The sequence below is a fragment of the Fulmarus glacialis genome, unplaced genomic scaffold, assembly GCF_000690835.1.
Source record: "Fulmarus glacialis isolate BGI_N327 unplaced genomic scaffold, ASM69083v1 scaffold5486, whole genome shotgun sequence".
In the NCBI taxonomy this organism is placed as follows: domain Eukaryota; kingdom Metazoa; phylum Chordata; class Aves; order Procellariiformes; family Procellariidae; genus Fulmarus; species Fulmarus glacialis.
The window spans coordinates 34,812-52,122 of NW_009218637.1; the positions used below are offsets into that span (position 1 = coordinate 34,812).

At 38.9% G+C, this 17,311-nt stretch overlaps 1 protein-coding gene across 2 annotated transcripts in view; it reads left to right on the forward strand.

The window, feature by feature from the left end:
* CD36 (CD36 molecule (thrombospondin receptor)) overlaps positions 1 to 17,311 on the forward strand; it is a 35,719-nt gene that overhangs the window by 9,462 nt on the left and 8,946 nt on the right. For both annotated transcript variants that reach the window (XM_009580085.1, XM_009580086.1), the window contains exons 2-7: positions 2,121 to 2,353; positions 10,613 to 10,773; positions 12,804 to 12,948; positions 15,669 to 15,848; positions 15,998 to 16,089; positions 16,556 to 16,602. In XM_009580085.1, the coding sequence (XP_009578380.1) occupies positions 2,234 to 2,353; positions 10,613 to 10,773; positions 12,804 to 12,948; positions 15,669 to 15,848; positions 15,998 to 16,089; positions 16,556 to 16,602 (745 nt within the window). In that variant the 5' untranslated portion in view covers positions 2,121 to 2,233. The remainder of the gene's footprint in view (positions 1 to 2,120; positions 2,354 to 10,612; positions 10,774 to 12,803; positions 12,949 to 15,668; positions 15,849 to 15,997; positions 16,090 to 16,555; positions 16,603 to 17,311) is intronic.

Genomic DNA, 17,311 nt, shown 5'->3' on the forward strand with positions numbered 1-17,311 from the left:
CCGTTAGCCACATTATGCATCCATCCACTATATCAAAGAGCCTTTAATAACTTGGTGTTTTTATAATTCAGTCAAGTTGCCTTTCAGTTATCTTTGTGAAAAGTGCAACAGGTTTCCTTGATGTTACCTGTTTGATGAGTTCCTATTGCTGTTGTGTACAAAGGCACAGTGTAACAGAGCTGGTAGAGAGGAAAGCAACTAAGTAACCTGCGGTTCAAATAAGGTGTACCTCCTCCAGCAGAAAAGCCAGGTTTACAGTTGTAAAGAGATTCTTCTCAGTTCCTAGCCAAAGTAAAAAACTTTAGCCAACTCTGGTTTCTTTCTTGATCCCTTGTATGTGCAGGGAGAGCAATCAAAGGGTAAAGTTTTGATGTGGAAATCACCTGGTGGCAGGTGGGTGGCCTGGCTGGCTTTTATAGGAAGAGTATTTTTCTCAGATTGCAAGCAGTCTTTTGGTCATTCTACTTGCAAGTATCCAAGGAGAAATACTTAAAATACCAAATGAGGTCAAATGTACAGAAATAGTCATTGTTAATGTCAAGGGACCCATGAACTGCTGCTAGTGCAAGAGCAGGCAAAAGGTGGGTTTCCAATGCAGATAAAAGGAGCAGTCTGGGCGCAGGTACAGACATGACATAATTGTGAGTCTGGCAGGACATGGGAGGACACACCATTAGCCTGCTGGCCATGGTACCTTATACGTCAGTGCATGCTATATGTGTCCTTTTTTTAATAAAAGGACCTCATCACGGCGTTTATGAAAATAAAAGACATGCTATTCCTACACCTGCTTTACTATTTAGAAATCCATGAAGATTTCTTAACCCTTTAATCCTCATGAGTAAACTGGGAATTCAGGTTGAGTTGCTATTCCACTCCATCTTTCTGTTTTCCTTTGCTCTCTGTGCTCGGCCTTGAATGCGTAATTAACTCTGCAACTAATACCTGCTTTAAAATTGATTTAGAGATGATCACAACATGTTAAGAAACAGAAATTGGTAAGAATAAAAAGGATACAGACAATGACATCTAAAATAGAAAACAGCAGATTTTCTGTTAGCTGGAGGTCTAACGCAAATAACAAACTTGCAAATTCTGTGGATGTGATTAATTCCTGAGCAAGAATAAATTGCAAATTAGGCAGCTTTTTGTCTTAGTTATTCATAAACAGTAACAAATAGGAAAAAATATCACTGGGAGCTTATGTTTTACCTCTTTATCTCTCAGCACTGGTATCTTTCTGATTTTCTTTACACCACCTTTCATTAGGGGCCAGATCTTAAGAATGTTAGCACATATTACCAGCAACTGTTGTTTTCCAATGAGTAATTGCAGACTTTTTTTTTTTTCTGAGATTGAATGATCTTGAAATATAAGGTGTTACATCTTTCAAAGATCAAAATCTAGACTTGCTATAAGAAGTCTGCCTTTCTATAAGGCAATTGGGATTGGTAATTGATGGTAAGAATGCAAATCGAAAAGGAAAATCCAGTCATGCTTTTGTCATGAAGTTGCTGAAACAAAGTTTTATCCCTTCAGTAGCAGACTGTGGACTGACAGAGATCTGGAAAGACAGGCTTCTCGTAGGTGCCTCCCATTAGAGGCTGCCATTCCCACCAAGGTGCTGATGGACCTTGAGGACTTCTTTACTGGCATAATGCAGAAACAGCCTGGATAGCTCACACTAGTGGTGTAAACTCCCCGTTTTGCCTGAAGTGGGAGCCATGGGCATTGCAGGCTGTGATAAAAGCAGAGGGCTATAGCTTCCTCCTTTGGCACAGAGAGGTTTTAGAGAAGGTGCGTGCCTCAGGAAGAGTGTCAGCTGAATAGTAATGATGTCAGTCTGCCCCAATGCAACAGGGCCAAAAAAAAGAAAAAGACTAGACTAATGAAAGAACTTATCGGTCTTTTAGAGAATTGGAATACAAAAAGATAATGATCTGTAACAAGCGACTCGCTGGCCAAAAGTATGTGCAACTTTTTTTTTTTTTTATTTTTGGCACTGGCTGCCACTGTCTGGCTGGTTTTGACATGTTACCTTCCTACCTGCTTCATGTCATGCACTTTGTACTTTGAGCTTTGGAATGTGATTATTGTTCGCTCTCTCCTTATGTTAGCAGCTTCTCTCAGGAAGATCAGTGAGTCTACTGGGACCAAGAAGTGAGAAAAAACCATCAAGCCTTACAGCAAGGATTTTTTACATTGTCTGTCTGCACCCTGACAAAGGAGAGGAATGGGCTGTAACAGAAACTGTGGGCTCCTCACTGGGGCCGTCATCGGTGCTGTGCTGGCTATCTTCGGAGGAGTTCTGATACCGGTTGGAGATAACCTTATAGGCAAAGCAATAAAAAAGGTACAATTTTTTTATTTTTTTTCCCCAATCTATATGGTTTGTGGTTATTGAATAGTCATTATTTCTAAATCTTGTGATCTGTTTCTGCTTTTTTCCTTTTTTTTTTTCTTTATTAAACCTAGTTTTTGTAATATATGCAATCCAAACTTCCCTGGCAATAGATGCTGCAGCAATATTTTCTTATTATATTAATTATGTTGTCATGTTTACTTGCTTGCTGTCTTTCATGCTTCATATGAGAAGCCAAAATATTGTTTTCAAGATGTGTTTTCAGTAATGTAATTTAGAAGTAAGCATTTTTAATTTTTATTTTAATTATATTTGTTTCTAGCTTCTTTATTTTTTCCTTATGATGATGATCCACTTACTTATTTTTCTGCGTTTTTTTCTTATTTTGGTACTCACTCCATGCACTTATATTTACATACTGCAAACAATCTAAAAAAACTTCTGATGCAGAATCTAATCCTACACTTACATGCATTCAGCTCTGTGACTATACGATCCAAGCCAATGTTCTCCACAAGACTACAGGATCTGATCATATCCATCTCCTTGATTCAAGGAGTGTGAAGAGTAGTTGAAGTAGAGTGTTTTAGACCTGGCAGACACAATTTTTTTCTGGGTTTTTTAGATTATTTTATTTCTTTAAAATCTAGTTTTATCTTTAAAGAAAAATGAAAAATTAATTTGTTAAATCTTCGGTGAAAAGGGTGTATAACTGAGGGTCTAAATCATGGAGTAATCTGGAGTGAAAGACCATGGAAGCCCTGGGGTGTCCACAATGGGGACATGGAGTTGCCTTGGGGTCACTGCAGCCAAGGTGGACTCTCCTACAGTTAAAAATCTAGAAACCTTAAGGTCTTTGGCTGATGGTTAGTCCTCCTAATGATCTGCTGTGGCGCTGAAGACTGTGGAGATCTTGGAGACACTTATTCAAAGGCTTTTCTGGAAAACTGCCCTTAATTCAACAGCTGTTGAAGTCAATTGAGGAGGTGGATATATGAACTGTCAGGAAATGTTAAACTGTCTATTGAGGCCCTGCCTACATTCTGCCATCACTTTTTTAAAAAATTGAAAAAAATGGCTTCTACATAACATTTTAATTATGTCAGCAAACTCGGTGAAAACCTAACTGTAGAGAAATTTTCCAATTCTTACTGTATTTTTCATGAAATTTTCAAATTTATAGAGAATAAAAAAATAATTCTCACTAGATAATGTCTCACCCACCTTGCAACATTTTACAAAAAAGTCATACTCTCTATACTTGCAAATATTTTTAATTGATTGACATATTGAAGAAATGGCAGGTTTTCTAGAAAGCACATAGTTTTAAAAATGTGTATCTCCTTACATTAAATATTTACTTTGAGTTAATCCAAAGTGTTGTCTTATGCCATTAAGTGTTTTCAAAGCAAATTACACATATTAGCAATGTTATGTGTTCATCTGTTTACTTATAATAATGAACCAGTCATACAGCATGGTTTGCAAATGTCTACATATGAAATTATACCTGCATGAGTTCGTAGTGGTGAAGTATTAGACAGAGTAATTTTTTCCTCAACCTCTTTATAATTTTCTGCATTGTGATCATGTTTCAGATGCTTGTATCTATTTCAAGGCAGCTTGTCTGATATATATATAAAAAGGAAAAATTGTACCCGTATTCATATAAAACTTAAAAGAGTAAATTTGTAGAGACTTTATTTATTTAAGTAAATGGATACTTTTTTTCATAAGCACAAGCCATGATAGATTTTTTTTTTTCCTATTTATTGTGCTGGCTATTTAGTGAGACCATGAGACTCTAAGACAATTCCTTTTCAGAAAAGATATGCCAAGGTGCAACAGCTGAAATATGTCATCAGTTCAGCAGATGCTTAAGAGGGACTTGAATCTAACTAATTCTGATTTACCTGTGTTGGTGAAAGGGCTAGTAAGAAAAACAATTATTTGTTTGCAATTATATTTAAAATAAATATAGAGCTGACTGCAAAGAAAACAGGTCTGCTGAGCAGAGTGTACTGAAAATACATTTTTTTCTGAAATCTTTCACTTTTGGAAATGTCATTTTTTAAGGAAATGTTTTGTAGAAACAGATCAGTTTCAATGACAGTTTTATTCGGAATTTCTCAAGAATAGAGACTCTAGGACAGGAGAAAACTTCATGAGCGAGATGTTCTCTCAGATATGGCCTATAAGCATTTATATTTCCATTTGGACTCATATGAGGCAAAGCCTGAACTTAGGTCCTCACCCACTGGGTGAAAACAAATGTCAAAATGACATATTTTTAATAAAAGGGAAAAACTGTTTCAGATATCACCATTATAAGCAAAACCATGTCTTAAATTCTGCACAGGGCAAAGCTTGAAAAAAGACCCTAATTGTTCCTCTACCTATCCTATCTCAAAGTAAATCCTAGTTCTTTGCACAAGTTGTCAGCAACACAGTAAGACCAAATCTGTATTTCCATGGGAAATGAATTTTGCTATAAAATGCTGTTGCTGGATTAGAGAAACAAATGTTGAATAATTTTTTTTCTCCTGAATGAACAGTTTTAGGACATTTTATACTATGGCAAGTCAAATTGTCGTAAATTAACTTGTTATCAGGATTTAGTCAAATCACGTTATCATCAATTTACTCTCAAGCAAGTCCAGTTGAGCTTCTTAGCATCTCCCAATAAATAGGGACAACTTTAGTTTCAAAAATCAATGCAAAGAATAGTTTTTACTGTTCTTTTTCTGCTAGCAGCGGAAGCCTGAGCACGCTTCCCTTAAGCACACATCTTTGCAGCTTACCAAACCCTATCAGCCTCTTTTCTTCTTTATTGCAGTCATTGAGAGATTAGCCTGAGTAAACATGGCAGGACATATTTTGCTGGAAGGTTGCATACTGTTGTTGCAGCAAAGAGAAAGCATCTGCAGGTGAACAGACAATCTCAGGTGCCCTTAGAAACTTGACAGGGACTCTCAGGGTACAGGCTGTTATCTCTCCACCCATGAACAGTCCATGGGTGGACAACCCAGACAAAATCCATATAACATGTAACACCAAGATGTCACCTCTTCATGTGTTCCAGTTTATTAACATACATCTGTGCTTCAACACAAAACACGTTGCTGTCTTCTCTAACCCCAGACTGCTCTACCTGTGTCTCAGATCTTTTTGGGATAAGCTGTTTCTACTCCCACCTCCAGCAGGTTTAAAGAATTTCAACATTACATACATTTTCTGAATCTTTTGTAGACGCTCTTTAAAGAAACTGTCACTTGAAGAGCACACTCAACATGACACCACCAGCAGCATCTTGGCAGGGATCCACTGAGCGACATTAGTACTGAGCTATCTCAGCTCTGATACTATTCAGGGAGAGGAGACTTCCCCCTTAAAAGGTGCCTTTGGTTTCAGTACCAAAGAGCAAAACCCCTGGTTTCCCCCAGCACTGAATCTGTCCAGAGGGGAGACATGCCTTTCCATGAAGGCCTCAGGGGTTTAGAAAACTGTTCTTGGTAAGTTAGGAGTGAAACATGAAAGTTTTGGAGTTCTTTACAAAAAATATTTTGTTTGAGGCTATCAAAATATACCTTTTTAACTTACTCCACACATTTCGGTTGCATATTATCGTGTCTATTATCATTATTATTAGACATTATCATGTCTAACATTGAAAAAAATCAAAAGCAAAGGTGAATTCAAAACAACAAATCAGAAAGCTTGCATCTGATACTGTTGAAAGGAGATATTTTGACACGGCTCAATTACTTCTTTTTGCCTTTCCCTCCCTTAAATCAATATTACTTGTTTAGGCAAAATTCCCATCATTTCAGTTACGATAAAATTTTTTTTTTTTCAGCTGATCAGCTTTTTTTTCCAGCTAGGTCTAACCACTCAAACTCATTGGTAGCTGATTCATTTGCCAGAAAAATCTTTATCACCACTTCTCTAAGAGCTTTTGCTTTCTACCTGAGCACGTGAGCTCAGGAGGTTAACAGAAGCCTCATAATGTTACTTACTATATTTAATTCCTGATGAATTGATAATACAGAACGGTGTATGATTTGCCACAACACCTCAGTGCTGCACTCTTTCTGCAGAGTCCTCAGGGTTACTCTCTGCTATTTTTAGAAATAAATCTATCAATTCTAGCTATTACTATGTTTAACCACCTGTCTCTCTACATTTCTGTACCTATGATTGGCCAGATTATATCTCCTCCTACTGGAGGCATAGGAAACACTTCTAATTTAAAATTGTGTTTGTGACATTCATATGCCACTTCTTTATCTAAACTAATGAAGCTAAAGCAACTGTTGGCTCTCAGCAGAACATAAGTGCTCTAATCACACATATTCCAGCATTATCAATGATAAAGTTGATTGGCTTCCATCATTTTTTATGATCAAGGTCTGAAAGAGGACTAAAAGTTTTGATCCAACAAAGCCTGAATAAAAAGGCTAATAATAAGCTAATAATAATCACTTAAAAAGTAATAAATGGCTTTCAGCTGCAAAATGGAAGACTATTTGCTTTCCTGGAACTTAACCGACTCAGTTTTACAGAATTGTATTGTTTGTTGCCTCCAGCTTACATATGCAGCCCAACACATACAACATGTAGAGATAAACCAGTAACAATTTTGTTACAGCCTAAAGTATTCATGGCATCTCTCAGTTCCCAGAAAATGGCATCTTTTGTCCATCTGGCCAGGTCCTTTGTCAAGACAGCAACTTTGTCTTACATTTTGTATTTCTTCATCAGAAATCATGATGCCTGACTTTAGCGTAAAGCAACAAAGTACAGCAAGCTTCTATTGCTGACTGCTCAGCATTTCTTGAATTTATGTATTGCCAGTTGACACACCACAAGTGGGGGAAAAATTGTGTCAGAAGCAAAAGGGGTTAAAGTTCCCATTGATTTCACTTGTCCTTGCACAGTTAGGTCATGAGATAAACTTGGCTGTGTAGCAATTACATATTGTATAGCTACTTTTGCTAGCAATCGTTAACTATTGCATAAGATACTAGAGCTGATGTGGATCGACTAGGGACTTGAGAGGAGTTTCGTATTATCAGTTGCAAATTAGTAGTTTCCCAAATTACCCTGCCTTTCATAATATCACAAAGCATGGCAGTGTTACTAGGGGAATATACAAGTGACCAGCCATAGAGAGGGGTAATATTTAGGGCTGGCCCCACCAGCAATCAGACAGCCAAAACCCAAGGGCTTGCTGGTGTGAGGATATTAGTTTTATTAAATGAAGACATGAATAAAGACAGAGCTCTTAGATTTTCTTCTGCTTTAACCCACCATTTGCACTCCTGAAGTATGTGACAGAAAATCATACACACCTCCTTTGTGGGAGAAATGTTATTAAAAATAGTGGCTGAATGCCACCGAAAATAATGGTCTTGCTCCCTTCCTCCCCTTCCCTCTTTTGTCCCGCTGCTTCCCTTGTTTTAACTCTGGTTCTCATCTGATCCTTCCCCCTACCCACACCACCGAGCCAAATGGCTCACTGGTAGAAAGGTAACCCAGCAAAAAAAAAGGGAAATAATCTTCTTCCAGTCCGGCAGGCAGAAACAGCTCCCTGAGGAATGAGAGCTGGCACAAAGGAAGGGGTAGGCACATGGATCAGGTACCGGGTGCTGCGGGAGCTGGCTTGCCCCTTTGGCTGCAGCACTGTCAGGTTGGATCAGCTGTCCTCTTGAAGCATCCCCCAAGAGTGTCCACAGTGGCATTAGCACAGAGTAAATAGCGGGCTGCAAATCCACACAGTAACTCGTTGTGACCTGGCTGTCATTGTACTCAGGTCCCAGTGACCTCTTCATACAATCGCCGAAGTAATTCTTCTCTGTTGGCATTTCCTAAGGGTATAATGTGGACATAGTAGTTATTCTTGCATGAAAAATAAAGGAGAGCCACCCCATCTCTTTAGGTGGACAGCAAATTTGTTCTAAATTGATAAGAAAGTACATAGTATAGTGAAGTGCAGTAAGGGGCAGTACAGAAAGCACATGAAAAGGCTTGTCACATCGCCAACAGTCTCAGTTAACATGGAAAGTTGTCCTGGTTGTACTAAAAAGCCGGTATAAAGTCCTGCACACTCTTAGCTTTCCCTGCAATAGCAGAGAGAGGATTAGAGGCAAAGATCCACCCTTTGGAAAATGTAAGATCATTTACATGCAGAAAGCTGTGAGGAAGCATGTTCCTTATATTCTTCCAAGTCAACACAAATTCATAAGGTGTGATCATTGCAGAATAAACATTTTTCAAAGTGCCCAAAATATCTAAAGCTAGAGGCAGGTTGGGGACTATTTCTGTGCCTCTCAAGGATGGGAGGAGAGGTCCTATGGCTCAGGCACTCTGAGCAAACTCTGCAGTGGCAGGGGAGCTTGCATACCATTCTGTGCTGTTATAACCCCTAGCAAAGGGTTATAAGGGGAGGGAGGAATGGATGGAGGGGAAAACTTAAAGCTTTTAAGAAGCAAGTAACACTGCTTTAAAATCTATTGTCACAAAGTTGAAACTTCTCTATTCATTTCTGTGCCTGTGTGCTGTTGACTTCTAGAGAGAATAGTTTGTCCTCTTGACCGTATAGCTGACAGGAATCCTTAACCATTTCCCTATCCCAGTTACACAGGAGCAGGAGGTCAAATCCTGGCATCTGCTCCCATCCCAGGACCCTGCTGAGTACAGATCACAGACAGACTATGAGCAGACCAAGTTGCACTTTTCTTTATGTCGGCCTGCTTCTCCCTTATAATTTGAGCAATTCTCTGTGGAAACTGAAAAGGTGATTTCCAAATCATGTAAGCATTTCTCTCTTCACCACGAAGATGATCTGCCCCACGCTGGATCACAGCTGTGATAGAGTCTTCGGCCTCCTGAGGTTTGCAAAATGAGTCTGAAAAGAATTTTAGCTGTTGGGTCTGAGTGCGAGACCTCAAGCTGACAACACATTTGCCGCGGCAAGGTTTCCTTCCCCTCTCACACAAATGCAGACAGCAAGCCCAGTGCTTTACACCATCAGCAAGGCATTTACAGCTCCACCATACAAACAGGCTTTCCACAGACAAAGCCCTGTCTGCGTTACGAGTTCTCCAAGACATGGTATTCGTTTCTAACTGCAGTGGTTCTTTTTGATGGTGCTTGCTAAGCAAACTCTAGAGGCAGAATATTAAGGTAGAAAGAAAATCTAGCAACTTGTAGTTTAAAATGTCTTTTCTTGCTATCTGGAGGGATCCCAGCCTTTTGCTTCCTGGGACTCTGTGAGCTATGCAAATTAACTAAATAAGATTGCACAACTCTAATTAAAAAGCATTTTGTATGTTGGAGCCAGGCAGCCTAGATTTTTCTTCTTATTGAAAAAAGTTTCCTAAATTTTTACTACCAAGGGGAAAAATGACATTATCCCCGGGCTTTGGGAAAATCATAGCGGAAGAGGCCTGATGGAGACCAGGCAAAGCAGCCATTCCCCTGACAATACAGGAAACATACCTTCAAACTCTCCTTTTCACTGTACAGTCCCAAGGACTGAATAGGCATTTACCATGTTGTATCTGAGTGCCATAGACATAAAGCTTTTGGTTACTCTAGAGTGGTTCCTGATGCCCTGTCTCGTCCCTTATAGCCATATTTTGCCCCCTTTCCCTGGCCCTGGGAAACCTGCCTAACAAAATGTTACCAAAACTAGACAGATTTCTTAGAAAGTCTCAGTTTTGGTGACAAGAGTTTTCTGACAAAAAACAGTCCTGCAAGAACACTATTTGCTTTCGCTGAGTGCAAAATGACTTAGTGCATGGGTAACGCTCAGAGATAACTCTCGTTTCTTCCTCCGGGATATTAGCAAATGTGTGAAAAGTAGATTATGGATTCTAAAAACTGCTGGGTATGATTCAGTCATTCAAAGATTTTCTTTTTACAAATAATCAGTGGATTTGGTGAGTATTTGGGAACAAAGGAAATGCCCAACCACAGCAATAGGAAAGCTTTGCTGCTGGCTACAGTAGCAATTATATCAGCTTTGTGGTCACTTATTTTAGGGGGACTCACTTTTGCTCTCACTGAGCAGGAATAACAGGCTGCCTTCAAATGTTGACCAAAAATGTGCGCTGTATGCCTCATATTGATGATAAAATAGCTTTTTTTTCTGTTTGTTTGGGAATCTTTTACAATCATCTGGAAAGTAAATGCAGCTTTTCACTCATTTTTCGTGGTTAATTTTAGCTTTGATTTTTGTCCTTTTAGGAAGCTGTCATTGCAAATGGTACCATTGCTTTTGAAAATTGGCGTGTGCCAGGAAGTTCAGTTTACAGGCAGTTTTGGGTTTTCCATGTGCAAAATCCTTCAGAGGTATTAGACCAAGGAGCACGTCCAAAACTTGAACAAAGAGGACCTTACACATACAGGTAAGCAAAGCCTCCTGAATACGTGACGTGTCATATCAGAAGTTTTGTTAAAGTCAGAGAAAGTTCTGCCTAGTTAAAATTTATTTTTGAAATTCCAGCATCATATTTTAGTCAGACTTGACAAAAATGCCTAAATTGCAGCTACACACAGCAATCACAAACACTTCCTGTATTGGCTCTCACATTGGGAAAACAATGAACAATAGAAATAGGTAATTGGGTGTGAAGCTCTTTGCTCTTCTGAAAAACAATTGCTAATTAGCAAGGCGTTTGCCACAACAACACAGAGGCGAGTTGCATTTGTTGCTGCTCAGCGTTTGCCATCTTTTTACATAGAAGAAAATATGCCAGATGCCCTAAACCCAAGATATTATCTTATCACCCATGTATCACTCTTATTTATTTTAATAATGTGTTTTGTATTCTTTGCTCCTATTTAATCTATAGCTTTTCCTCTTTCAATTTTTCCTCTGAAAAGCATTCCTTTTTCTGAATGTACTAGCTAAGGCCTAGGTGCAACAGCCCATCCCCATTCCAGGAAGCTTTTAATCATTTGCTTAATTTTAAATGTAATGTTGACATAGGACTAATCGATGCTTCCTGAGTCATTAAGCCCAATACACAGCTATCATTGGCACCCTTGTTATGAAATTGCTTTCCTAAAATGATAAGATATTTCTTTCTTAATATCTTTGGGGAAGTATATTATATTTGCAAGATAGTTTTGGATTGCGGCATCTAAAACTGAGGGGCTTTGATGCCAAAAAATTTGAATACCTTGGTTCATAAAGTACCTGGGAAGACATAGGAAATGCTTACACAGGCATCAGGAAACAACCTATTTTCTCAGGAACAAATCTCTGCCAGAAGCCTAGATGAGACTATGTAAGAAATGATGACTATTGCTCTTCTCACTGCTGCAGTCATGTTCACCTGGGATATTGGGTCTACCTGAATCACTGTGACACTGGGTCTTTCTCTCTCTCTCAGTCTCCCTTGGCCTTGAAAACGCAGCTGTCCCCAGGATTCTGTTGGGAAGTGGGAAACCTTGTTTTAAGTCTTTTGTCTCCAGTTAGAAGTAACATTAATTAGAAAACAAATCTCCCAACTTTCAGGGAGGTGCTTTACACATTAGGCTATTAATTAAAATGGCATGCACACAAACCAGTCTTGAGAAGTCAAAATCCATCTGCGTTTTGGGGTAAGGCCCACCTGCACTGGCTACGTCTGTACATGGGGAAATGCTCTCCGAACCTTTTGGTCCCCCCACGCCGGGCTGGAAGATCTGATGAAGTACCTAGAAGATCCCTTCTGGGGTGGAGCTGGGACAAGCTTTGTGGACCCACGGCATAGACTGTGTCATATGATGCCTGCTGGATGCTGCCTCCGCAGAGGGGTCAGCAAGAGGACGGGGACTTGAAGAGCTGAGCTAAAGCTAGAACTGCAGCAGCTCAGAGATTTGTACCTTAGTGATCTGCTGACAGGGCATGCTGGAGAGACTTACAAGAATCTCAGTGGAACTGAAAGAACGCTTATAAATCCCCACGTGCATATGAAATGTTATCAAAGTGATTCCCATTACAGATTTAACCTGTAATCTGTTTTGTTGCAACACAGTCCTATCACATTTATTAACCATTCTGAGTAATCCCCTTCTGATTACATGCAACGAGGAGAAAGCTTAGAAAAAAATGTGACAAAACGTAATTAATTTTGAACAAAATATAAAAAGATACAAGGCACATTATTGAAATAAAAAAAGAAATATTTGTTTTCATTTTAGTATCAAGAAAAAAAATTCCATTAGGCACTAAGGAAATATTTCCAAAAGAAAAATATTTTACAGAAAATGGAATTTTCACATATATTCACATGAAAAGTTTAGAATGCTTTCAGTGGTTATAAAATGTTCAATATTCATCTACAAAAATGTTCATCAACATTTCAAAAAACTTCAGTCAGGCATGGTTATGTGTTGTCTCAAAAATCAAATGTTAAAAATATTCTGTGTTTTTATTTTGTATTTCAAGGGTGCGATATTTACCCAAAGAAAATATCACGGAAAACCCTGATGGCACAATATCCTACATGTTGCCTAACGTTGCTCGTTTTGAACCTGATATGTCTGTTGGGACAGAAAATGATACCATCACGTGCCTCAACCTTGCTGTTGTTGTAAGTAAAGAAACAAAACCATAATGTCCACATTCAAATGTTGAAATACTGGAGAAAATAGGGGAGAAGTTAGCATTAGTAATACTGAAACTGCCACAGGATAGATTTTCTCTCTATGAACTCAGATGACATGAGTGTCAGCTACACTGAGGATAGCTGTATTACTGTCTTTAAAAAAAAAAAAAAATTCTGAGGACATATTGCATATATCTTAAGCTTTCCTTATATTCCCAGGGTAATCTTAACAGTAAATGGAAATTGTCTTGTTCCTGTCAATGGAAGCAAAATCATCAGTTTGGATGGGATGTATCAAAAAGCATCCTCCTAGTCAATTTTAGTGTGGGAATGAATCAAGAGTTTGTGGATGGATTCCCTTTCTGTGTGAGGTACAGCATGAACAGTACAAGACGGATTTGCCATACTCTCTCCGTAATATCCTCAGTCCTGCTTTGCAGGGGAGGCTGGATTAAATCCCACGCTCAGTGTATGCATGGCCTCGCTGCCCCAGCTGCTTGCTCCCCGGGGTGCCCCTCAGCACCACTGCAATGGCATCCCCTGAGTTCTGCTGTCCTACTGAGACCTTAGTCCTTCAAAGAAAAGCACAGGGGTCCCCACCTAGAGTAGTGCTAGAGTCTTTCCAGTCCAGATGTTTTTGTGTTGTCACAGGCTGAGAATGTTTGCTCTTGACTGACGTTTACAGTTTTCATATTTATATTCAGCCCTGGTTGTGTTGCCTGATTGTCTTGCACTAACTCTGTGGTGTCTGTGTGAGTCTTCAGGATCACTGTGAGAGGGTGGGTGCTAGGGGCAGGGTGAAGAGATGCTTGATGTTAGCACGATATAGAATCATAGAATCAATCACAGAATCACAGAAGAGCCCATGTTGGAAGGGACCTAAAAAGATCATCTGACCCAATCTTTTCTGAGAAAGGGAGCCTAGATGAGATTTTCTAGAACCCTGTCCAATTGCACCTTGAAATCTCCAGTCATGGCAACTCTACGACACTCCAGTGATTGACTGTTCTCACTGTAAAAAATGTCTTTCTTCTATCAAGATGAAACTTTTCCTGGTGCAGCTTGTACCCATTGCCCCTTGTCTTCTCCATGTTGCTCCTTGTGAAAAAAGAGCCTCCATCCTCTTTCTAGCTGCCCTTTAAGTATGGGAATATTGTGAAGAAGTCCACCTGAGCCTTCTTTTCTCTAGGGAGAAAAGGCCTAATAAATAAAGGCAAATGACCTTATTCAGACCAGATATATTCTGCATGTGTCCTAATTTAGGCCAGCATTTCTCTTTTGGAAAGCTGATCTTGTTTTCTGTTCGCAGTCCTTCATGTCATGGTATTAACTAACACTGCTCAGCTCCCACACTTTGGACCAGGTAGCTCTTTATGGGTCTAAGCATAGGCTCATGCCTGAAGGCAGCTGTGTCAGGGGAGATGGGAACAGGGGATTCAAGCCCCATTTTGCTGTTCAGAAACTAACTGGCGTAAGCCTAAATTCCCAGAGAGGCTCTGCCTATCTTGTTTGACAGCATTGACTTCAATCCAGCAGAGCCCACCTTTTATATCATAACCTTGTCATCAAAATACTCACAAGGGAATTCAGAGAGGTATTTTTCATACTTTCTTAACCCTGAGGGGATTGAACCCACATCTTCTCTATCTCATAATCTTATCATATCCATGCTTTCTGCTTACTCGGTGTTCAAGTTCAGACAAGAGTGAAAGATGCATGGGGTTGAGGAGGGCAGAAAATGAGAGCAAAAGAGACTCTTCCATTGCTATCCCCATAGCACTAAGTACAAAGAGATGGTCTGCTAAAGGGCTGAGCACTTGGTCTAAGAGAATGACTTGGTTTTACACAGATTTACTTATCAAAATTGATTTCCTGCTTCACCAGACAGGCCAACATAGATCATTTCTGTTTGCTTTCCACAAGTTATTCAGTGCCTTGAGGGACTTGACTTTGTGTTTATGCCTCTGGAAACATTCATTACAATTACTGCTGGTAAATCTACATTATTCTTCATTGAATTAGGAAAAGTTATCCATTATTTAGCATTAAGGCTGTTCAGAAAGGACTTGTTTGTTGCAAATATGTATTCTTTCTAAGTAAAGGAATAACGGAGATTCAGCACTTTTATGCAGGGGACAGTTGTATTGCTGCTAGCGTAACAGCAAATCTAAACCACATATCTAAGCCAATAAGTAACAAGGCTTGTATATTTTTACTTACATGTTTATAGTGCGAGTGAGTCTGAAGTATGTGACATACGGAGATGACAGAAAAGAGGTAGAAAACCGAAAGTGGTACAACCCATGTTATACAGATAGGGATTTGAGATTATTACTTGGAGATTTTCAAAAGCCATCTGGCCATGGTCCTGGGCAACTGGCTCTCAGTGGCCCTGCTTGAGCACGGGTGTTGGCCCAGATGACCTCCAGAGGTCCCTTCCAACCTCAACTGTTCTGTGATTCTGTGACTAGGGATGATCTAGTGAACCCATGTAAGCAGTAAAGACTATTTGTCTGTATTTGTGTAAGTTATGTCCAAAAACTGTTTTGTTAAGGAGTGTCAGTTTTAAGTAGAAACTTAACTTACAGTGAGCTGCAACTCTGGAAACCAGCTTTGCCAGAGATTTCTTGAAGTCAGTCTCTGCGTTTTTGATCCAAAGCACATGCAGAATTTTATGCTAAACATTAATTTTATTGCTGTTGTAGGCTGCACCTGCCTTGTATACAAACACTTTTATACAACTACTATTAAATACTTGGATTAAAGCTTCTAAGTCAACCATGCTGCAGAACAGAACAGTGAAAGAATTACTGTGGGGGTACAAAGATCCCTTCTTAAACAAGGTCCCTTTCCCCTTGGACCCAGTTCTGGGAGTCTTCTACCCGGTAAGTGAAACCAATGAGGAGACAAAGCCTTCAGTTATCATTCTGTGAATAAAAATTAAGGCAGCTGCTGTGAGGAAAGAAAATGTGACAATGCTACAATCTGGTTCAGTAATTCTAACTGTTATTCCTTCTTCTTGTGTCTGTTACAGTATAATGGGACATTTGACGGACTTTACAAAGTCTATACTGGGAAAGAAGATATTAAAAAAACAGCGATAATTGAAAGCTATAAAAACAAAAGGTATCGTAGCATTGTATAATTAAAAACCATACATATTTTCAAGGTATGGCTTTTAAGGCTTGATTCACTAAGAGCTATAGATAAATATATAGATAAATGGAAAACCTTCAACAATTCAAGGAAAGCTGGACCAAGCCCTGGGCTTAGCAAAAGCACATCTCTCTTTTAGCTATTCAAGATTCTGTTAGGAGCTTGGGTTTAAGACAGTTATTGATTCTTTGATACAAGTAGTTATTTCTGTTTTGCATACTTAAGTAGCTAGATCCCTTTTATCCTATCCTAATGTATCATATAGTTTATCTGAATAAATGAATGAACATCTCTATCCTCTGACTTTGCTAGTGGATCAGGCTTATACTGGAGCAGTTATATTTAATATATTGCTATATTTAGCAATACAGGTAATGAAATGGGTTACGTGGTGTAACATACTACATGCAGCATGACTTTTTTTTTTATCTTAAAGGAATCTTTCATACTGGGAAGATCACTGCGATTTGGTTAATGGCACAGGTGAGCCTGTTAAAGTTTTTTAAAACTTCAACATTTCTTGATATTACAAGGGAATAATGAGATACAATATTTAAGTTAATTTCCCTGGGCTTTGACAGTTCTGTATTCTGTATATTAAATGTCTATATAAATATGAATGTATACATACTACTAGTATTATACATGCATATGTGCATGTCTATTATAATATATATATTATACTTTACTGTACATTATTTTATATATACATGTACATACACCATCTTCAGCTAGAGTAGATGTGGAAGAGACACAAGAAAAGAATCCAGCTCTCTGTTTCTACTAATTATCTTTGTGGTACAATATAACTAAGATTCTTTTTCTTTGCTATAGCAGTTGAAAAATACCTTTGCATTCTAATAATGTACATTCATTTACAGTGTTGGAAAATAAAATTAAATGCACCAGAAGGGACAGAAATTATTTTAATGAGATATGAAAAGATGTTGAGGTAACAAGGGAGAAGGCTGTCAGGTGATTTGGAGGCCACTAGCAAGTGAAAAGGGATGAAGAAGAGAAGTAGTTTAGTTTGGGACAAATAAACTAGAGAGGACTATTTTTTAATTTCCTTTTGGAATGCATATGAAAACAGTTGAGTTGTTGTCGTGGTTTAACCTGGCAGGCAGCCAAATACCATGCAGCCGCTCGCTCACTCCCCCCGGCTCCACGTGGGACGGGGGGAGAATGGGAA